A 23,780-nucleotide genomic window follows, 5' to 3' on the forward strand; every position below is an offset into this window, starting at 1 on the left:
ATGACTCAACACTATACATGTCAGCTCCTACAGCGACTAAAATGACTGCAACACTTAAGAGTTATTATTCCTTGCAATAACAGTGGATTGCAAGGAATAAGTTAGTCCTAAATATTTTGAAAACTAAAAGCATTGCATTTGGGACAAATCATTCAGTAAACCCTAAACCTCAACTAAATCTTGTAATAAATAAATGAAGTGAAAATTGAGCAAACTGTCATGGTAAAAAAAAATCTGATACTTCTCCCCATCTTAGCTACTGTTGTATGTCCATAATAAAGCGCTGCTCTACCTTCTTAACAGCACTATCAACAGGGCAGGTCCTACAGGCCGTAGTTTTGTCACACCTGGACTAGTCGTGTGGGCAGGTGCCACAAAAAGGGACTTGGGAAAATTGCAAATGACTCAGAACAGGGCAGCACGGCTGGCCCTTGGACGTACACAAAGAGCTAATATTAATAGTATGCATGTCGGTCTCTCATGGCTCAAAGTGGAAGAGAGATTGACTTCATCACTACTGGTTTTTGTAAGAAGTGTTGATATGCGTGTTGAAATGTGTGATGATTAATGCTCCCTATTCATTATGTAAACATTTTTAGTTTTATGTTTTACATTTTAGTTAGCATCAAACGATGTTCAAAGTGTTGTGCTACATAGCTACTGTGTTTCTTAACCCGGAAGGGCTAGCTGGCTGGAGGAAGCAGAAAGGCTGGGGCCGCCCTATGTAAAACAATAGATCATGATTTGTTCAATTTGAAACAAGGATATCCAACCAGCGGAGGGTGCGGTCTTGAAGTCTTCGGCAAAAGCCCTTCATTATCAATGCTTTGTGCCAGCACATCAAAGAAGCCTTTCTACACTCAAGTTAGTAGGACTTCGAGAGCTGGTGTCAGCCAGACTAACCCGGCGCAGTGGCAAGCCTCTCATTTAGACACGATTACACACATTCCAGCATCCCCTTCAAAGTGCCCCATCCCCCTCCAATGTTCTCCCTACACTCTACCATTACACAACTACACCCTCTTCCTCATGTTTACACAATCCCTCCCTCCTATAGCTAAACAATCCTCCTTTTCCTCCATGTTGGGAAACACAAAAAGCCCCTTGCCCAAACCTACAGATATTCAGCAGCAAGCAATCCTATACTCCTGGCTATCATTGGGGGGCTGGTGGGAGGTAGCACAGTGGGATAACCCCCCAAAACATGACCCAAATATGAGAGGCGTACAATGATGAGGCAGTTAACCCACTGTACCTAGGCCATCATAGAAAATAATAATTTGTAAACTGACTTGCTTAGTTAAATAAAGGTAAAAATACAATTGAAAAAATACGTGGTCTGTGGGGGGGGGGCTAGGAGAAGACACACTAGGGTTAGTTGATACTATAGACGATATTGTGATATGACAGACGATACCTAACCTATTTCAACTGACTGGCCTCGTGCAGTAAAGCGGAGAAATTAGTCAGGCAGTGCATGGGTGACATTCCGAAAAAATTGCCTATATTCTTATAGCCTACTTCAATTTGTTTTATTGAAAGAATCTCAGAAGGCCTAAGGTAATAATGAGATTGAACAAACAATAGCAAGATAAAATCTTTCTATTCTAAATTTGAACAAACCTTACAGTTGAGCAAAGCATTATGACAGAAATTACTTGAATGCCTGTCTTGTGGCCTGAAATATGTCATTCAAAATAAAGTTGGGATTGAGAATTGCATAGACTACGATTTACATAAAGAAACAACATTAAACACTTCATAAAAATGTTTGGGAGATTCTGTTAATTTGCCTTAATGCATTTATGATATTTCATTTAGAAGGATTAGGCTTTTAACCATTTGGTTAATAACTTTTTTCCCCGCCTATGAACAATTATGAACCAAAATGCTAAAATCCTAATCCTACTAATCCTTAGTAAACCTACTAAATGAAATATTATAAAAGCATTAAGACAAATTAACAGTATACCCCCCCAAAAAACGATAGTGTTTAATGTCCTAATGTTGCTGCTTTTAAATGGGCCAATTAAGTAAATCTTAACCTATGCTATTCTCAATCACAACTTTATTTTGAATGAAAAATTAAATTTCAGGCCACAAGACATGCAATCGAGTTAACACTACCAAGATGGAAAAGTCGACTGAGAAGTCTAAAGAAAAATTGGGTTACAGCTGAGGAAACCTTATGAAAGAAAACAGTAAGTAGCCAGTTGGCCTAGGCCTTTTTCAATAGTATTCTAGCAATGTGCAACCTACTTTCAACGCACAGTATCTTAGGCCTAATAAGAGAGGATAAGCAAAAATGTGAATAAGTTTATAATTATCAAATTCTGAGGACAGCAGAGTTGCTAGATCCTGCAGCCTATGATGATTCACCCATCACACAGCCAATGAGGCTTGTTGACTGTGCCAATCACTCCACGCTAGTGTCTTTTTCTACTTTTGCATATAAAAAAATATAAATATACATTGGGGGTACATAAACATAACCAATAGGGGTACATAAACATGATGGGACAAAGGTGGACATCGCCCAACCCTAACACACATTAAACTAAAGTATTTTCCCCTGCTCCAGCTCTGCCAATCTTGGCTCGGCGCCCTGTGATCCCTTGCACCCAAGCCCATGGCCTGCTAATCCCATATGACACACTAAAAGGGCGGCACGTGACAAACAGGTACGTCACAGCGACCAGCATCGTTATCTGTCACGCAGACAGGAAAGGAGAAGAGCACTGTGGGGGTGGATGGGATTTTCCCCAGTTCCACCAATAGGGTCAGTACTATGCTATACCAGACTTCAGGCTACAACCGTTGAATCAGACACACACATTGTTTTTCTCTCAATGTAGGGACGCATGGATGTATGTGTTGTAGTGTCTAGTATAGATATGTTTTGTGCATGCTCAACCCCAAAAAAGTGCGTAATGGTTTTATTCCAAAATCTATCCTAATAATAAAGCATTGAAGGGGCTTTTGCTTAAATAAAAAAGTGTGAAATAATGAATTGAAGTGTGAGAAAGTAAACAAGACTAGCCAAAGAATACATACACACAAGATGCAGCTTGTTCCTGCATGCTCCCTAACACAAACAGGACCTCCATTTCACGAGTATATACACAAGAGGTGTATAATCGGCATGGCCGATTAATTAGGGCCGATTTCAAGTGCATAACAACTTGGTAATCGGCCTTTTGGATGCCGATTATGGCCAATTACATTGCAATCCACGAGGAAACTGCGCGGCAGGCTGACAACCTGTTACGCAAGTGCAGCGTCAAAAGGACCTTGTGGCTGCAAGGAGCCAAGGTAAGTTGCTAGCTAGCATTAAACTTCTTATAAAAACAACCAATCTTCAAATAATCACTAGCTAACTACACATGGTTGATGATATTACTGTGTTAACTAGCTTGTCCTGCGTTGCATATAATCAATGCAGTGCCGGTTAATTTATCATCGAATCACAGCCTACTTCCCCAAACGGTGTTGATTTAACAAAAGCACAGTCGCAAAAAAAAGCACAATCATTTCACAAAAGTACCTAACCATTAACATCAATGCCTTTCTTAAAATCAATACACAAGTATATATTTTTTTAACTTGCATATTTAGTTCAAATAAAATAATGTTAGCAGGCAATATTAACTAGGGAAATTGTGTCACTTCTCTTGCGTTCAGTGCAAACAGTCAGGGTATATGCAAAAGTTTGGGCCGCCTGGCTCCTTGCGAACTGTGTGAAGACCGTAATTAATTTGCCAGAATTTTACATTATTATGACATAACATTGAAGGTTGTGCAATGCAGAAGCAATATTTAGACTTACCGTTGCCGCCCGTTAGATAAAATACAGAACGGTTCTGTATTTCACTGAAAGAATAAAAGGTTTTGTTTTCAAAATGATAGTTTCCGGATTTGACCATATTAAATGACCAAAGGCTTGTATTTCTGTGTTAATTATATTATAATTAAGTCTATCATTTGATACAGCAGTCTGAGCGGTGGTCGGCAGCAGCAGGTTCGTAAGCATTCATTCAAACAGCACTTTACTGCGTTTTGCCAGCAGCTCTTAGCAATGCTTTAATGCAAAGCCCTGTTTATGACTTCAAGCCTATCAATTCCAGAGATTAGCCTAGCAATACTAAAGTGCCTATAAGAACATTCAATAGGCAAACGTATATGAAATACAAATGGTATAGAGAGAAATAGTCGATGCGTCATAATGCCTATAACTACAACCTCAAATTTCTTAACTGGGAATATTGAACCACCAGCCTCAATGTTCTCATGTTCTGAACAATAAACTTAAAACGTTCGCTTTTTTTTTTTACATGGCACATATTGCACTTCAACTTTCTTCTCCAACACTGTGTTCTCATTATTTAAACCAAATTGAACCTTTTTAATAATTTATTTGAGACTAAATAGATTTTATGTATAATATTAAGTTAAAATAAAAGTTTGTATTGTTGTAATTGTCATTATAGCAAATATACATACATTTAAATAAAATCGGTATTGGCTTTTTTTGGTCATCCAATATTTTTATTTTTTTATTTCACCTTTATTTAACCAGGAAGGCCAGTTGAGAACAAGTTCTCATTTACAACTGCGACCAAGATAAAGCAAAGCAGTGCGAGAAACAACAGTTACAACTGGAATAAACATACGTACAGTCAAAAACACAATAGAACAAGTCTATATACAGTGTGTGCAAATGGCATGAGGAGGTAAGGCAATAAATAGGCCATAGTAGCAAAGTAATTACAATTTAGCACTGGAGTGATAGATGTGCAAGTAGAAATACTGGTGTGCAAAATAGCAAAAAAGTAAATAAAAACAATATGGGGATGAGGTAGGTAGATTGGATGGGCTATTTACAGATGGGCTGTTTACAGCTGCAGCGATCGATAACTGGTCAGATAGCTGATGCTTAAAGTTAGTGAGGGAGATATGTCTCCAACTTCAGCGATTTCTGCAATTTGTTCCAGTCATTGGCAGCAGAGAACTGGAAGGAAAGGCAGCTTTGGGGATGACCAGTGAGAAATACCTGCTGGAGCGCATGCTACGGGTGGGTGTTATGGTGACCAGTGAGCTTATAGATGACCTGGAGCCAGTGGGTCTGGCGACAAATATGTAGCGAGGGCCAGCCGACAAGAGCATACAGGTCGCAGTGGTGAGTGGTGTATGGGGCTTGTGACAAAACGGATGGCACTGTGATAACTGGATGCAGTCTTTCTGAGTAGAGTGTTTGAGGCTATTTTGTAAATTACTTCGCCAAAGTCGAGGATCGGTAGGAGAGTCAGTTTTACGAGGGTGTTTTGTAGGCGTGAGTGAAGGAGGCTTTGTTGCGAAATAGGAAGCCGATTCTAGATTTAATTTTGGATTGGAGATGTTTAATATGAGGCTGGAAGGAAAGCTTAGTCTAGCCAGACACTTAGATACTTAGCCAGACACCTAGGTCAGAGCCGTCCAGAGTAGTGATGCTAGTCGGGCGGGCGGGTGCGGGCAGCAATCAGTTGAAAAGCATGCATTTAGTTTTACTAGCGTTTAAAACCTCTTGAGCCTACTTGAGACGCAGACGTCCCACCTAGAGCTCTGGAAATGCAAATGCGCTACACGCTAATAGTATTAGTTAAAACGCAAACGTTCATTAAAATACACATGCTTGGTATTGAAATAAAGCTACAGTCGTTGTGAATCTAGCCACCGAGTCAGATTTTTAAAATGCTTTTCGGCGAAAGCATGAGAAGCTATTATCTGATAGCATGCAACACCCCAAAAGACCCGTAGGGGATGTAAACAAAAGAATTAGCATAGTCGGCGCTACACAAACCGCTCAATAAAATATAAAACATTAATTACCTTTGACCATCTTCTTTCTTGGCACACCTTGATGTCCCATAATCAATACTGGGTCTTTTTTGGATTAAATCGGTCCATATATAGCCTAGATATCGATCTATGAAGACTGTGTGATAAACGGAAAAAATAGCGTTTCATAACGTAACGTCATTTTTAAAAGTTAAAAATTCGACAATAAACTTTCACAAAACACTTCGAAATACCTTTCTAATGCAACTTTAGGTATAACTACACGTTAATAAGCTATAAAAATCATCAGGAGGCGATGTAAATTCGATAGTTGGTCGTGTGGAAAAAATGTCCGGAAAAACACAGAGACAATGCCTCAGGTTGGTGGTCGGAGGGAATCGGTTCCCTTTGGTCGGATCTACCAAGAATCAAATCAGAATCAAATGAGGAGACTCTATACATCCTGTGGAAGCTGTAGGTACTGCAAGCTCGGCCTCATTTAATACGGTTCACCTTTAACAATGGGTTGAAGTGGCGCATGGATATTTTTTCCATCTCCAGTGATCAGATTTTCCTGCGCTTTTCGATGAAACAGACGTTCTGTTATAGTCACAGCCGTGATTTAAACAGTTTTGGAAACGTCTGAGTGTTTTCTATCCACACATACTAATCATATGCATATACTATATTCCTGGCCTGAGTAGCAGGACGCCAAAATGTTGCGCGATTTTTAACAGAATTTCCGAAAAAGTAGGGGGAGGCTTAACAGGTAAGATCAGTTGGAGGACACGGAAGGAGTGTTGTATGGCATTGAAGCTCGTTTGGAGGTTTGTTAATACAGTGTCCAAAGAAGGGCCAGAAGTGTCCTGAATGGTTTTGTATGCATAGAGGTGGATCAGGGAATCACCCGAAGCAAGAGCAACATCACTGATATATACAGAGAAAAGAGTCACCCCGAGAATTGAACCCTGTGGTACCTCCATAGAGACTGCCAGAGGTCCGGGACAACAGGCCCTCCTATTTGACACACTGAACTCTATCTGAGAAGTAGTTGGTGAACCAGGCGAGGTGGTCATTTGAGAAACCAAAGCTGTTAACTTCTTGGCGCACCCATCCTGTTAGCAGGATTATTTGTCAACATCCGCTGAATTGCAGAGCACCAAATTCAAATTAAATTACTACAAATATTTAATTTTCATGAAATCACAAGTGCAATATAGCAAAACACAGCTTAGATTGTTAACTTCTTGGTCACCGAGGGCAGCATTTTCACAACCGGATGAAATGCATGCCCAAATTCAACTGCCTGCTACTCATCCCCAGAAGATAAGATATGTATATTATTGGTAGATTTGGATAGACAACACTCTGACGTTTCTAAAACTGTTTGAATCATGTCTGTGAGTATAACACAACTTATGTTTTGAGGTCACTCTTTTCAATGGGAATCCAGATTTCTAAAGGGGACTTCTTGCAGTTGCTATCGCTTCCACTGGATGTCAACAGTCTTTAGAAATTGGTTGAGGTTATTCCTTTTTGTAATGAAGAAGTACAGCCATCTTGAACGAGGGTCACTTGAAGTGTACTGTTAGATAGAGGCGCATGAGCAGAAAGCATGCTTCAGATTGTTTTCTTCCTGTATTGAACACAGATCATCCCGTCTTCAATATTATCGATTATTTACGTTAAATACCTAAAGTTGTTTTTACAAAAGTAGTTTGAAATGTTTTTGCAAAGTTTACAGGTAACCTTTGAGATATTTTGTAGTCACGTTGAGCAAGTTGGAACCGGTGTTTTTCTGGATCAAACGCGCCATTTTGGATATATATCGACGGAATTAATCGAACAAAAGGACCATTTATGATGTTTATGGGACATATTGGAATGCCAACAAAAGAAGCTCGTCAAAGGTAAGGCATGAATTATATTTTTATTTCAGAAATCTGACATGTTGGCTGGATTCACAACAAGTGTAGCTTTAATTTGCTATCTTCCATGTGTGATTTAATGAAAGTTATATTTTTATAGTAATTTATTTGAATTTGGCGCTCTGCATTTTCCCTGGCTTCAGGCCATGTGGGCGTCCCACATATCCCAGAGAGGTTAAGCCACCTGGCATGTCAGATTTCAAAAAGCTTTACAGCTAAAGCAAACCAAGAGTTTATGTAAGGACATATCTCTCAGCAGACAAAATATTACAAACAGCTAGCAGCAAAGTAGATTGTCACGAAAGTCACGAAAGTCAGAAAAGCAATAAAATGAAACGCTTACCTTTGATGATCTTCGGATGTTTGCACTCACGAGACTCCCAGTTACACAATAAATGTTCCTTTTGTTCCATAAAGATTATTTTTATATCCAAAATACCTCCATTTGGTTGGCGCGTTTTTAGTAATCCACAGGCTCGAGCGGTCACGACGGGGCAGATAGTATCAGTAAAGTTCGTAGAAACATGTCAAACGTTTTTTTATAATCAATCCTCAGGTTGTTTCTACAATAAATAATCGATAATATTTCAACCGGACCGTAGCTTTTTCAATAGGAGAGAGAGAGAGAACATGTCTGCTCCAAGCTGTTGGCGCATGCAAAACTCTGCTGGCACTCAGCCATCCACTGACGCGATGTGATCATTCTCACTCATTTTTCAGAATAAAAGGCTGAAACTATGTCTGAAGACTGTTCACACCATGTGGAAGACATAGGTAAAGGAATCTGGTTGATATCCCAATAAATGGAGGGAAGGCATGCAATGGAACAGGGAGCTTTCAAAATATGAGGCACTTCCTAGTTGGATTTTCCTCAGGTTTTTCGCCTGCAATATCAGTTCTGTTATACTCAGACAATATTTTGACAGTTTTGGAAACTTTAGAGTGTTTTCTATCCTAATCTGTCAATTAAATGCATATTCTAGCTTCTGGGGCTGAGAAATAGGCAAGTTTAATTTGGGTACGTTTTTCATTCAAACATCAAAATACTGCCCCCTACACTCAACAGTTTAAGTCTGCCGATAAGAATACGGTGACTGACAGAGTCGAAAGCCTTGGCCAGGTCGATGAAGACAGCGGCACAGTACTGTCTTTTATCGATGGCGGTTATATCGTTTAGTACCTTGAGCGTGGCTAAGGTGCACCTGTGTCCAGCTCGGAAACCGGATTGCAGAGCGGAGAAGGTTATGGTGGGATTAGAAATGGTCAGTGATCTGCTTGTTAACTTGGCTTTCGGAGACTTTAGAAAGGCAGGGCAGGATGGATATAGGTCTGTAACAGTTTTGGTCTAGAGTGTCACCCCCTTTGAAGAGGGGGATGACCGCAGCAGCTTTCCAATATTTAGGGATCTCAGACAATACGAAAGAGGTTGAACAGAGTGGTGAAGGGGTTGCAACAAAAGTGGCGGATAATTTTAGAAAGACAGGGTCCAGATTGTCTAGCCCAGCTGATTTGTACTGGTCCAGGTTTTGCAGCTCTTTCAGAACATCTGGATCTGGATTTGGGTGAAGGAGAAGCTGTAGAGAAATGCTTATAGAAATTAACATCTGCAACATAACCTCAGTGCAGTGGGCAGCTGGGAGGAGGTGCTCTCATTCTCCATGGACTTTAGTGTCCCAGAAGTTTTTGGAGTTTGTGCTATAGCATGCAATAAAGCATAAAGCACTAAATAAACGAAATACGGCTGCTAGAATCTTGACTAGAACCAAACAATTTGATCATATTACTCCAGTGCTAGCCTCCCTACAAGGGCTGATTTCAAGGTTTTACTGCTAACCTACAAAGCATTACATGGGCTTGCTCCTACCTATCTCTCTGATTTGGTCCTGCCGTACATACCTATACGTACGCTACGGTCACAAGACGAAGGCCTCCTAATTGTCCCTAGAATTTCTAAGCAAACAGCTGGAGGCAGGGCTTTCTCCTACAGATCTCAATTTTTATGGAACGGTCTGCCTACCCATGTCAGAGACCCAAACTCGGTCTCAACCTTTAAGTCTTTACTGAAGACTCATCTCTTCAGAGGGTCATATGATTGAGTGTAGTCTGGCCCAGTAGTGTGAAGGTGAACGGAAAGGCTCTGGAGCAACGAACCGCCCATGCTGTCTCTGCCTGGCCGGTTCCTCTCTTTCCACTGGGATTCTCTGCCTCTAACCCTATTACAGGGGCTGAGTCACTGGCTTACTGGGGCTCTCTCATGCCGTCCCTGGAAGGGGTGCGTCACCGGAGTGGGTTGATTCACTGATGTGGTCATCCTGTCTGGGTTGGCGCCCCCCCCTTGGGTTGTGCCATGGCGGAGATCTTTGTGGGCTATACTTGGCCTTGTCTCAGGATGGTAGGTTGGTGGTTGAAGAGATCCCTCTAGTGGTGTGGGGGCTGTGCCTTGGCAAAGTGGGTGGGGTTATATCCTTCCTGTTTGGCCCTGTCCTCGGATGGGGCCACAGTGTCTCCTGACCCCTCCTGTCTCAGCCTCCAGTATTTATGCTGCAGTAGTTTATGTGTCGGGGGACTAGGGTCAGTTTGTTATATCTGGAGTACCTCTCCTGTCCTATTCGGTGTCCTGTGTGAATTTAAGTGTGCTTTCTCTAATTCTCTTTCTCTCTTTCTTTATCTCTCTCGGAGGACCTGAGCCCTAGGACCATGCCCCAGGACTACCTGACATGATGACTCCTTGCTGTCCCCAGTCCACCAGGCCTTGCTGCTGCTCCAGTTTCAACTGTTCTGCCTTATTATTATTCGACCATGCTGGTCATTTATGAACATTTGAACATCTTGGCCATGTTCTGTTATAATCTCCACCCGGCACAGCCAGAAGAGGACTGGCCACCCCACATAGGAAGAAACCTAGAGCGGAATCAGTCTAAGTTTTGGCCTTCCTAGGGAGTTTTTCCTAGCCACCGTACTTCTACACCTGCATTGCTTGCTGTTTGGGGTTTTAGGCTGGGTTTCTGTACAGCACTTTGAGATATCAGCTGATGTACGAAGGGCTATATAAAAAAAATTGATTTGCAAACTTCTGTTTGAAAAATCTAGTCTTTGCTTTACTAACTAACTGTGTGTATCGGTTCCTGACTTCCCTGAAAAGTTACATATCGCGAGGACTATTCGATGCAATTGCAGTCCGCCAGAGGATGGGTTTGTGCTGGTTGAGGGCTGTCAGGTCTGGAGTGAACCAAGGGCTATATCTGTTCTTAGTTCTACATTTTTTGAAAGGAGCATGCTTTTAAATGGTGAGGAAATGTATTTTGTAATGTAATGTCCTCTACTGACAGAATGAGGTCAATATCCTTCCAGGATACCTGGGCCAGGTTGATTAAAGGCATGCTCTCAGAAGTGTTTTAGGTAGTGTTTGACAGTGATGAGGGTCGTTTGACCGCAGACCCATAGCGCACACAGGCAATGATCGTTGAGATCCTGATTGAAAACAGCAGAGGTGTATTTGGAGGGCAAGTTGGTCAGGATAATATCTATTTAATGTAACCATGTTTACGGATTTAGGGTTGCACGTGGTGTGTTTCTTGATCATTTGTGTGAGATTGAGGGCCTCTAGCTTAGATTGTAGGACTGCCCGGGTGTAAACCTCTCTGGGGTAGGCGGGATGCATGGCCAATAGCCAGGGAAAATGCAAAGCGCCAAATTCAAATACATTTCTATAAAAATTTCTTTCATTAAATTACACATGCAAGATAGCAAATTAAAGCTACACTCGTTGTGAATCCAGCCAACATGTCAGATTTCAAAAAGGCTTTTCGGCGAAAGCATAAGATGCTATTATCTGATGATAGCACAACAGTAAACAATGAGAGAGTAGCATATTTCAACTCTGCAGGCAAACAAAACGCAGAAATAAAATATCATGCCTTAACTTTGATGAGCTTCTTTTGTTGGCACTCCTATATGTCCCATAAACATCACAAATTGTCCTTTTGTTCGATTAATTCCGTCGATATATCCAAAAATGTCCATTTATTTGGCGCGTTTGATCCAGAAAAACACTGCTTCCAACTTACGCAACAAAATATCTCAAAACTTACCTGTAAACTTTGCCAAAACATTTCAAACTACTTTTGTAATACAACTTTAGGTATTTCTAAACGCATATAATCTATCAAATTGAATACGGGATGATCTGTGTTCAATACAGGAGCAAAACAATCTGACGCATCTTTTCTGGTTACACGCCTCTATCAAAAAGGTACACATGAAGTTACTCTCATTCTGAGCTATGGTACTTCTTCATTACACAAAGGAAAAACCTCAATGAATTTCTACAAACTGGGGACATCCAGTGGAAGCGGTAGGAACTGCAGGAAAGTTGATTAAAATTCTGGATTCCCCGTGAAACCCCAAATGAAAAGAGTGACCTCAAAAAAATATATCTGAATGTTTTGTCCTCTGGGTTTCACCTGCTAAATAACTTCTGTTATACTCACAGACATGATTCAAACAGTTTTAGAAACTTCAGAGTGTTTTCTATCCAATACTAATAATAATATGCACATATTAGGATTTGCGACAGAGTAGGAGGCAGTTCAGTTTGGGCACGCTATTTATCCAAAAGTGAATTAGAAGCTCGAACTGTTTGGGCACAGACCTGGAAAGTATGAGAACGTTGCAGGCTCTCTCTGCAGTAGATTGCAACTCCTTCCCCTTTGGAAGTTCTAACTTGATGTAAAATGTTGTAGTTGGGGATGGAAATCTCAGCATTTTTGGTGGCCTTCCTACGCCAGGATTCAGAAACAGCAAGGACATCAGGGTTGGCAGAGTGTGCTAAAGCAGTGACTAAAACAAACTTCGGGAGGAGGCTTCTGATGTTAACATGCAATGAAATCAAGGCTTTTACGGTTACACAAGTCAACAAATGAGAGCGCCTGGGGACAGGCAGGGCCTGGGTTAACCTCCACATCTCCCGAAGAACAGAGGAGGAGTAGGATGAGGGTATGGCTAAAGGCTAGCAAAACTGGTCGCCTAGTGCATTGGAGCAGATTTCTGGGCGTGGTAGAATAGATTCAGGGCATAATGTACAGACAGGGGTATGGTAAGGTGTGGGTACAATGGAGGTAAACCTAGGCATTGAGTAAGGTTGCATCTCTGGATGCACTAGTAGTGCTGGGTGAGGTCACAGCATGTGTGGGAGGTGGGACAAAAGATGTATCTGAGGCATGATGAGATGGACTAGGGGCTCCGCAGTGAACTAAAACAATGATACCTATTCTAAACAACAGTATACAAGGCATATTGACATTAGAGAGAGACGTAAAGCAAGGCATAAAACAATCACAGGTGATGACTGGGACAGTTAGCAAAAGACAACAGGTAAGCCAACAGCTAATCAGCTAAGAGAACAACAGGGCCTGAGTTCGAGGCTGCTACCGACAGATAAACAAAATGGAGGACCGTGATTAATGAATAGTCCAGCAGGCATCAGCTATGTAGCCAAGTGATCATAGGGTCCAGTGTAAAGGTCGACCGATTAATCGGAATGGCCGATTAATTAGCAATTAATTAATTGGCATAACAATAGGAGATCTGTATTTTTGGACACCGATTTGGCCGATTTTTTTTCTTTTACACCTTTATTTAACTAGGCAAGTCAGTTAAGAACACATTCTTATTTTCAATGGCGGCCTAGGAATGGTGGGATAACTGCCTTGTTCAGGGGCAGAATGACAGATTTTTACCTTGTCAGCTCGGGGATTCAATCTTGCAACCTTACAGTTAACTAGTCCAACGCTCTAACCACCTGATTACATTGCACTCCACGAGGAGACTGCCTGTTACGTGAATGCAGTAAGAAGCCACGGTAAGTTGCTAGCTAGCATTAAACCTATCTTATAAAAAACAAGCAATCAATCATAATCACTAGTTAACTACACATGGTTGATGATATTACTAGTTTATCTAGCGTGTCCTGCGTTGCATATTCGCGAAAAAGGACTATCGTTGCTCCAATGTGTACCTAATCATAAACATGAATGCCTTTCTTAAAATCAATACAGAATTATATATTTTTAAACCTGCATATTTAGTTAATATTGCCTGCTAACATGACTCGTTGCGAACTGTGAAGACTATTTCTTCCTAACAAAGACAGCCAACTTCGCCCAACGGGAGATGATTTAACAAAAGCGCATTTGCGAAAAAAGCACAATCGTTGCACGACTGTACCTAACCATAAACATCAATGCATTTCTTGAAATCAATACACAGAAGTATATATTTTTAAACATGCATATTTGGATAAAAGAAATCCAGGTTAGAAGGCAATATTAACCAGGTGAAATTATGTCACTTCTCTTGTGTTCATTGCACGCAGAGTCAGTGTATATGCAACAGTTTGGGCCTAATTTGCCAGAATTTTACGTAATTATGACATAACATTTAAGGCTGTGCAATGTAACAGGAATATTTAGACTTAGGGATGCCGTTAGATAAAATACGGAACGGATTGTATTTCACTGAAATAATAAATGTCTTGTTTTCGAGATGATAGTTTCCGGATTCGAACATATTATTGACCTAAGGCTCGTATTTCTGTGTGTTATTATGTTATAATTAAGTCTATGATTTGATAGAGCAGTCTGACTGAGCGGTGGTAGGCACCAGCAGGCTCGTAAGCATTCATTCAAACAGCACTTTTGTGCGTTTTGCCAGCAGCTCTTCGCTGTGCTTCAAGCATTGAGATGTTTATGACTTCAAGCCTATCAACTCCGAAGATTAGGCTGGTGTAACCGATGTGAAATGGCTAGCTAGTTAGTGGGGTGTGCGCTAATAGCGTTTCAAACATCACTCGCTCTGAGACTTGGAGTGGTTGTTCCCCTTGCTCTGCATGGTTAACACTGCTTCGAGGGTGGCTGTTGTCGATGTGTTCCTGGTTCGAGCCCAGATAGGGGCGAGGAGAGGGACAGAAGCTATACTGTTACACTGGCAATACTAAAGTGCCTATAAGAACATCCAATAGTTAAAGGTATATGAAATACAGATTGTATAGAGAGAAATAGTCCTATAATTCCAACAACAAATACAACCTAAAACTTCTTACCTGGGAATATTGAAGACTCATGTTAAAAGGAACCACCAGCTTTCATATGCTCTCATGTTCTGAGCAAGGAACTTAAACGTTAGCTTTTTTACATGGCACATATTGAACTTTTACTTTCTTCTTCAACACTTTGTTTTTGCATTATTTAAACCAAATTGAACATGTTTCATTATTTATTTGGGGCTAAATTGATTTTATTGATGTATTATATTAAGTTAAAATAAGTGTTCATTCAGTATTGTTGTAATTGTCATCATTACAAACACGTATATTTTTTAATTGTCCGATTAAAATCGGTATCGGTTTATTTTGGCCCTCCAATAATCGGTATCGGCGTTAAAAATAATTCATAATCGGTCGACCTCTAGTCCAGTGAACAGCAATAGATGAAACAGGGAATCCGCTAGCTAGTTGTTACTACGCTAACAAGTGGGAGACATAGGGTCCACTGAGCAGGCCGGGAGATGGGCCTGGCTCAAGGCTATCTTCGGGGCTGGGCCACTTGGTGGCAGCTAGCTAGCTGGGATGATCTGGAGTAATGGTCCAGGGCTTACGGCAGGAATCTGGTGTTGTAGTGGAGAAAACAGTCCGATATGCAGATTGGCAAGTATTATCCAGGCTAAAAGTGGCTGGTGTCTATGCTAAAGCTAAATGCCGCTAGCAGTGGCTAACAATGATTAAATAGTTAGTAGCTAATTAGCTGGTTAGCTTCTGATGGCTAGCTTCTGATGGAGGTTCTGGCTACAAGGTCTAAAAATAGCAGATCCGTATCACATTGGGTGAGGCGGGTTGCCGGAAGGTATATTTAATTTTTTTAAATGGAAAAAGAGAAATCTATACAAAAAAATACAAAATTTACAAGGGAGAACGACAACGTCTGCACTGCTACGCCATCTTTGAATTGATCAATAAATCGGGTATATTCTAGAGGTCGACCAAGACATTGTTTTAACCTTTGACATGTTAAACACACTTTCTACCCACCAATCCAGCAGAGGGGGGGGGCTTCCTGAAGGCGAAAAATAAGCAGAGGAGAAGAGTTACACAATTCTGCACCCCAGTCTACACAACCCATATGCACACGCACGCACATAAAACCACACCAAGCAATCTCTACATAACAGTATCTCTTTATCCAGCACTGTGAATGGCTGGTATTTCACAGCATTTAAATGATAAAATGTTCCTCCGTGAGGCCTGATTGAGATTGACTGAGCTACAGAGTGGGCAAGCAATCCTGAAAAGATGGATCTCCATTGTACCATTGGTACCATGTTTCATGAGCTGAAATAAAAAGATGCCAGAAATTTCTCAAATTCTGTGCACACATTTGTTTAGATCTGTTAGTGAGCATTTCTCCTTTGCCAAGATAATACATCCACCTGACAGGAGTGGCATATAAAGAAGCTGATTAAACAGCATGATCCCTTACACAGGTGCACCTTGTGCTGGGGACAATACAAGGTCACTCGACAATGTGCAATTTTGTCACAACACAATGCTGCAGATGTCTCAAGTTGAGGGAGCATGCAATTGGCATGCCGGCTGCAGGAATGTCCACCTGAGCTGTTTCCATACAATTGAATGTTAATTTCTCTACCATAAGCCACCTCGGTCATTTTAGAAAATTTGACCGTAGGTCCAAACGTCCTCACAACCGCAGATGTGTGGGCGAGCAGTTTGCCGACGTGTACGACAGGATGTTTCAGTTCCAGCCAATATCCAGCAACTTCGCACAGCCATTGAAGAGGAGTGGGACAACATTCCACAAGCCACAATCAACAGCCTGATCAACTCCATGCAAAGGAGAGGTTTCGTGTTGCCTGAGGAAAATAGTGGTCACGCCAGATACTGACTGTTTTTCTCATATCTGACCACAGATGCATACCTGTATTGCCAGTCATGTGAAATCCATAGATTACTGCCTAATGAATGTATTTCAATTGACTGATTTCCTTATGAACTGTAGCTTAGTAGTATAATATTTGAAATTGTTGCATGTTGCGAGTATTTTTATTCAGTATACTTGAACAGTGCAGATTACGTAACAATTACAGTAAAAAAAATCTTACAAAAAATCTTAAACATATAGCCTAAATTAAGATTAAAAGATGTATGCTGAAATAATGTGGCGTCAGCTATGATGACACCTTGAGTTTGAAAAAATCTATTTTAAATTATTGAACTACAGTAAGTGAAATGGAATAACACCTGACAATAACTGAATGACATCATGGGACACTGTTCTGTACTATACAGAAATGCATAATTATGGATATGTCATGTATTCATTGTGATGCATCCTGAACAGGTACACAAAAAGGTAGAAAAATGCAATATCCACATTTGTGTGTTTGGGTATTATTCTACACATCGGCTTTTATTCTAATGAGGTTCCCCCTAAACAAGACCAAATTTCGTTGGTACGGACAGACCAAATCTGAATTAATAATAGATGTCTATGTTTCACAAGTTTGGACTCAGTAGAGCACAACACAGTACCGGGGCAGCAGGTAGCCTGGCGGCTAGGATCGATGGGCCAGTAACTGAAATGTTGCTGGATCGAATCCCAGAGACAAAAATTAACCCCAATTGCTCCAGGGTAGCCGTCAATAATGGATGATCCCCTGGCTGTGACCTCACTCTCTAAGGGTGTCTCAGTTTGCTGTCCAAACTTGTGAAACATAAACTTCTAAATTTCAGCTACTTTTCAATGTCCATGGACGTACGGTGTTGGTTGAGGACGCTGGTTACAGTAAATGGAAACAGATGGGGCTCATGGATAGGTGTCAGTAAAAGGTGACATTACTGGAGAGGAGAGCGAAAGAGAGAGAGTGACAGGGAGAAAGACAGGAGGGGTTGGCCAAAGTTATCACAATTATGAGCTGAACTCAACAGTATGCCAGTGGAAGGGAGGACAGTAGCAGGTGACCCAACTGTGGTTTATGAATTTTAGCCAATTCAATTGCAGTTATTCTGTTACCGACTTTGTAATGAATGACACATTTGAATCACTTAATAAATCATAAACAAAATCATCATAATTGGAAAAAATAACTAATTTGTAGGTTTACCTTTACTTACTTCTGTGAACTTTCATCATCCTCCCTCATGAGGGAGAGAAATGTGAAACTATCTTAAAGATGTGGGGGTTTTGTAAAAGAACGGCAATATTTCCTAAACTTGCAGAAGGAAAATCAATTCACAAAAGTGTTGATATTAGTTGGCAAGGGTCTTAACTGCAACAATATTGTGTGTTGATGTATTTCCAATACCTTTTAAGACTTATTCTGGTAGATGTTTTCTAAGAGCCGTTTTCCATGTTTGACCAGAAATCAAAGCCTTCACTTATTCCTAATTTAAGGATGAAAAATAAATATATATTTTTTAAATGTACATGCCTGAATTACAAACAACAAAAAAAACTCGTTTTTTTTACACCAAATTTGAGGTGCTCCTATGAACTTCACATGTTGGTGCTCATGGATACTTTTAATGGAAATGGCCAACAACAACCCATGTCGGCATACAAGGTAGGCCCACCGCCATAGAAAAGGCTAATGTAATTCACAAAAGACATTTATAGTTGGACGATCTGTAAAAGAGCTTTTTTCTGGAAAAATAAATATTTACTGGTGCCCTGAGAATACACTCCAGTCAGAGGGAACAAAGAGGCCTCTCATCCATCTCCTATTCCATTTGTGTCATCCTGAGAGAATTATGTTGGAGTGAGACCGAGTGTGGAGTGCACGAACATTAAGATCTTTGATCCAGCCAATTGCATGTTACTTAATTAAACATCAAAACTTAGCTACTCCTTAAATGGCATTAGGTAAAAATCTAAACCATCAGCTTCAAAATGTAGCCTATAGCAGTAACAACAAAAAAAGTGGAAAGAGTTTGAGCTATATGGAAAGAGGAAGGAGAATTCAGACTTTAGGCTACTTAACCAAGACAAAAAAAAAATGTAAATACGTGAATACTTAGTTTACCTATATGAAACTGTGCTAAACTGATTGGAGCTCAGTAGAGTAGCTCAGTAGAAAGTCAAGCTCGTGTAGTAATGTATTACATTGCAAAAGAAACTAATTCTGGCTCCTGAGAAACCTCTCATGAGTGGGCTAGCTTAAGGGAATCACCCAGGTCTGGGACTGACTGAGTACAGTATGTTCTCTGCTTTCAATGTGCATGCTTATAAACTTGGGACTTCATGTTTCATCCATACAGTAATCTGAATGGTGGTATGCACAATGACGAAACACGAATACCACAAGTATTTTCATGCACAAATAGAATCAACATTTCCGAGGGCTAACACACAAACTCTGACTCCACCCACAGACATGCAACGCACACACACACTAACAAAAACAGAATTGTTAGGAAAAGATGCTACGGGGAGCAGACAGTCTTACCTTCTCTGTGAGCGGGGTTCATCCTCGACTCGCCTGCTTTCTGAAAACTAATGCTGGCATAGGCGCGCAGGTCCTCTGGGGCACTCCCACCTTGCGTGTCCATGGCTCTGGCCGGGAGGGAACTCCACTCTGGGAGGTTCTGGTCCTGAGCCAGGTCCAGGTCGATGTAGTTCAGCCTGTTCTGGTTCTGTCCGTTAGAGCTGGGCCCCGATGGGCTTTCTCTCCTCCCGTTGGCAGATAATGGCAATTCTCCCGGCTTCAGCCACACATTCTCGAAAGAGGCGGAGCTGTGACGTTTCACTTCCTCCACGGAGGGCGCGGCGGCGCTGACCGGGACTCCTGTGGAGGAGAAGGTCTCTGAGCTGTGCCGGCGCCGGCCCTGCTGGTCGGCACGGATCAATTTAGCTCCCTGGTTCCAGATAAAACTGGAGTTAACCCTGGTGAAAGCACTCAGCTCAGAGAGAGGGCCCATTAGTCCTAAGGGCACGGCACTGGGACCCGCACCAAGCACAGACAGGTCCTGGCTTGGAGGGGACACAGAGAAGGGGATGACATCAATGGTCGACATCGGAGCGTTCAGAATCATGTGCGTGTCAGAGTAGTCCGTCTGTGTGCTGCTGTAGTCCCGTCTACAGAGGTTCTCACAGGGGATTACAGAGGAGGAGGGAGCCACAGGTGCCACTATAGCATAGCAATCTGTGCAGGAGGCTAGGGGTTTGGCTTCCCAGTTGGGAATGCCCCTGCCCTGAGCACCCAGGTGCATGTTCATGTAGTCTGAGGAAATCTCTGCTGGCTTCTCTGGGCCACTCCCTGGGAACACAGGGGAGAAGTGAGTGGCCAAGCCAGCTGAGAAGGCCTTGTCGTTGAACTCTATGTTGACATACTCCCCGGGGCTTTTGGGATCTGTAGGGAAGGGGCACTCATGGGTGCGAGGCAGGGTGCTGGCTTTGTTGCCCTCCAGAGAGAGGCGCGTGGGCCTGGCCAGCCTGCTGTCCACATCAGCTCTCTTGGACTTGACCAGGGGCTGACTACTGTAGCCCTGTCCCATCAGACTGTCGCTGCTCGTGGAGGAGGCTAAAGAGTCCCTGAAGGCCAGGTGTCCAGAGCTGAGCGAAAGGTGCAGGGGGTTCTGGTCCAGCTTCCTGTGGCTGTGTTCAAAACAGCGAGGCAAGGAAAAGTAGGCGTATATGGACTTGGGTGGATCCTCTACCAGGTTGATGTAGCAGTCTGGCGGTGTGCTAGTCATGGAGCAGCTCGCCGGTGACATGTTCATGTAATCCCCATGCGACAACAATTTCTCCTCTGTGCTCTCGACAGACAGTTTAGGGTTGACCCCATTGGTCCAGATTTGACCGTAGTTTGTGGTGTCTGGTGAGCAGCTCCCGCTGGGTGACATCATCATGTACCCATTGGAGTCCATTTTGGGGTGCTGGTGGGAGTTAATCTGCTGTGGCACCGACACACTTTTGGGGCTCATGGGCATGTAGTCGGCACTTTTACCTGTGGCAGGTGCCACACCTGGGGTCATGGGCATGTAGCCATCATCTTTTTGGCTCACCCTGTTGCCCTCTAAGGGGATGTCTATGCCCTCCTCTGGGAATGAGTGTGTGGGCATGAAGGCAGAGTGCCTGTAGCTGGATGCTCGGCTGCATGACGAGTATGCAGGCTGCATTACTGTGTACTCCTCCAGCGATACTGTGGAGGACTGAGAGGGGGCCTTCTGGTGGCACACTGTCAGGGGAGATGTGCTCGAGGAGTGTGTCCGTTTCCTGAAGCACTTCTCCAGCTCAGGCTCGTCCAGGTGGGATGGCGTACCATGGGGGTGGGGGCTGCAGCCACAGTGGCCCCTCAGAAGAGTTGCAGGCTTTGCCATGCAGATGTAGTTGTTGAGTTCTTCCTCCCTGGCGGGCGGTGTGTGACCCAAGGAGTCAGGTGTGACACTGCGGAAGGAGCTCCTGAAGTCACAGGGGCTGGATCCATACTCATCAGAGGAAATGAATCCCCCGTCAATAGGAGAGCCAGATATGGAGGCACTGGAGCGGCAGGGGTAGAGACAGTCTGAAGTGGAGCCGTGCCCGCTCGTACTGCTGGAGGACAGGCTAACTGGGCTGATTGCTGAGGGGGAGCAGCACGAAGAGGGCATGGGGATAGACCTGCTGTGGTTGAGGGGAGGGTGGAGGCGGGAGGCCCCTCTGTGTCTGTGAGATTGTGTCCTGGCAGCACAGGGGCTCCCATCCACTGAGGCAGGTCTGGACATGGTTCCTTCCCCATCACTAGAGGCCCTCATTCTGAATGAATGACTGTGCTTTCCCGGGCCAGCAGGCGAGGTGGCCGTCACACTCTCAGTCCGGGACCTCCTTCCCAGTCCCACTTGGCTAGGTGGCAGGTTGTTGTGGTGATGCCTTCTCAAAGGCACAGAGATTGGGTTGGAGCAGTTTGACGAGGAATGGCTTTTGCTCCGGGGACGAAATTCCTCACTCATCGCTTTCATCGCCTCCAGGATGGTTTCATGCATATTTTGAGCAACAACAGAGTCGTCCACTTGCATCCAAAATTCCCCCGGTCCTGTGACTGCGGATCTTCCCACTTCAATGAAAAAGAAATTCTCTGAATGACCGCATCTCCGTATATTCATTAATTGCAGGACGACCGCCGCTGCGTCCGAGTTCAATTTCACAAAGCTGATGGTTTTATTTGTTAGGCACAATCTGTAAATCCCAATAAAATTTTTGGTGTGTCCCAAGCCCTTTGGTTTCAAAATAACTTGCCAGACTTCTTTAAAGGCAGGTCCTGGCATGGTTTCTTCTCCATAATTCTCCTCTGCCATCCCACTGCCACCAACAGCAGCATCATGAACTTTACCTTTGTTGTGTAGGTCCACTAGCGCTTGGTGCCACCTGTCTTGTTCCTGCTCACTGTCCGCTGCAATAGAGAAATACTCATCCTTGGTGTAAAGAGCCACCAGGTATTTGTTTTTGGAATCTGTCCTTTTATTTATGTTGAAGCAGCTCTCCAGTAGGATTGACCTTTTAGGCAGCCCGGACTTGTGTCTCCATTTTTTTTCATTTTCGTAGTACTCCAACCTGGAGGGTCCTGCAGCACTAGCAGCCCGCAGGACAAAAAACCTCTTGTGCATGCTTTTAGGTTTCCTTAAATAACCCACCTTTCTTACATCTGAAAAACAACCCTGCTCCTCTGTAGTTGGGCTAGCCATTTTGGAATTTTAAATAGTACTTGTATTTAAAAATACAACTGTTCTTATTGAAATAAAAAAGCAAAAAATATGAGGGTATTTAGATCCTAATATAGCCATTGAAAACGAGTTAGTGTGGATATTAATTATGAATATGCTATGGCATACGTCTCAATTAGCTAAACTAACGGCGCTAAACCAATAAATGCTGTCAAACTGTTGGTGCTGCAGTGGAATTTCTAAGCAGTATGCTACATTTTCTCCCTAAGAACGTAAAATAATATACTCTTTATGAATTTGTCCTTTCATTATGATGACAAAAAGTTGCCTACCAAAATATGGGAAAACTCACTTCAGTCCGGAGTTCAAAACAAGCCCCGTCAGCATATGACCCCATTTCGCATGCTCGGTAACCACCAAGGCAGGCTTGTCCCGTCGATAGCCCTGTTTGCAAAAGTGCAACCCATAAAAATAAAACATGTATCAATGCATTCTATTATCTTTTCAAAATATGTTAGAGTCCAATGTGATACGAAGCCGATGAATGTAAAGTTCTCTTCTCCACTTTGTTAATAAATCCAGTAGCTGTAAACCAAAACAAGGCTCCGTGTTTGTGTGAGTACGCTACAATCCCTATCGATTACAGTTTGCGCTCAAGGAGATGCCCACGTGACGATTCGATGCGTGGACAGTTTAAACAAGGGATACCGCCTACCTTGGCACAATTAACCGCGTCAGCCTATCCCTTGCCATAATAGGCTCGCTGTAAGAAACTGATTGGCCAGAGTTTATATCAATCCGTTAGCGTGACGAAATTGTGCTTAAAAAATGCCACAAAATCAAAATTGCCTATATCGTAGAAGTTCATGATTAAAAAAACAACGTATTTATTCAAGGTTAACAGTGTGGTTACGGTTAGGTTTAAAAATGACATTTTAAGAAGATACATTGTAGAAATAGGCGGGGTTTATGACTTTGTGGCTGTTGTAACTAGTGACGACCCTTTGAATGGGAGTAACAGTAGAAATACGCGTTCTTGTACTAGGAAGTTATGGTCTTGGGCTCTAGAACCGTGCTTTCAAAGTCGATATTTTACTGATTTATATAAATGAAGCATGGCTCAGTTGTTTTAGTTTGTTTTTTTTGGTCTTGTATGTCCACCAGCATAGGCCTACATCTGAATGTTTTGTTTCACAACTACTTGGGGAAAGCAAATGTGCCTCGTTCCCGGGAGGGAATGGATTTTTTGAACGGAATAAGGGACAATAATTTGGCAGCATCTTCAAGGACACCCGCTCCCGTCCCGAGACAATCACAATACTTTGTTGTGT

At 42.5% G+C, this 23,780-nt stretch overlaps 1 protein-coding gene across 2 annotated transcripts in view; it reads right to left on the minus strand.

Annotated features, from left to right (window-relative positions):
- The window catches only part of irs1 (insulin receptor substrate 1), a 58,395-nt gene extending 35,266 nt beyond the window's left edge, over positions 1-23,129 (minus strand). For both annotated transcript variants that reach the window (XM_024376670.2, XM_024376669.2), the window contains exon 1: positions 19,257-23,129. In XM_024376670.2, coding sequence (XP_024232438.1) covers positions 19,257-22,470 — 3,214 coding nt within the window. In that variant the 5' untranslated portion in view covers positions 22,471-23,129. The remainder of the gene's footprint in view (positions 1-19,256) is intronic.
- Between the last annotated feature and the right edge of the window lie 651 nt (positions 23,130-23,780).

The sequence above is a fragment of the Oncorhynchus tshawytscha genome, linkage group LG17, assembly GCF_018296145.1.
Source record: "Oncorhynchus tshawytscha isolate Ot180627B linkage group LG17, Otsh_v2.0, whole genome shotgun sequence".
Classification (NCBI taxonomy): Eukaryota; Metazoa; Chordata; class Actinopteri; order Salmoniformes; family Salmonidae; genus Oncorhynchus; species Oncorhynchus tshawytscha.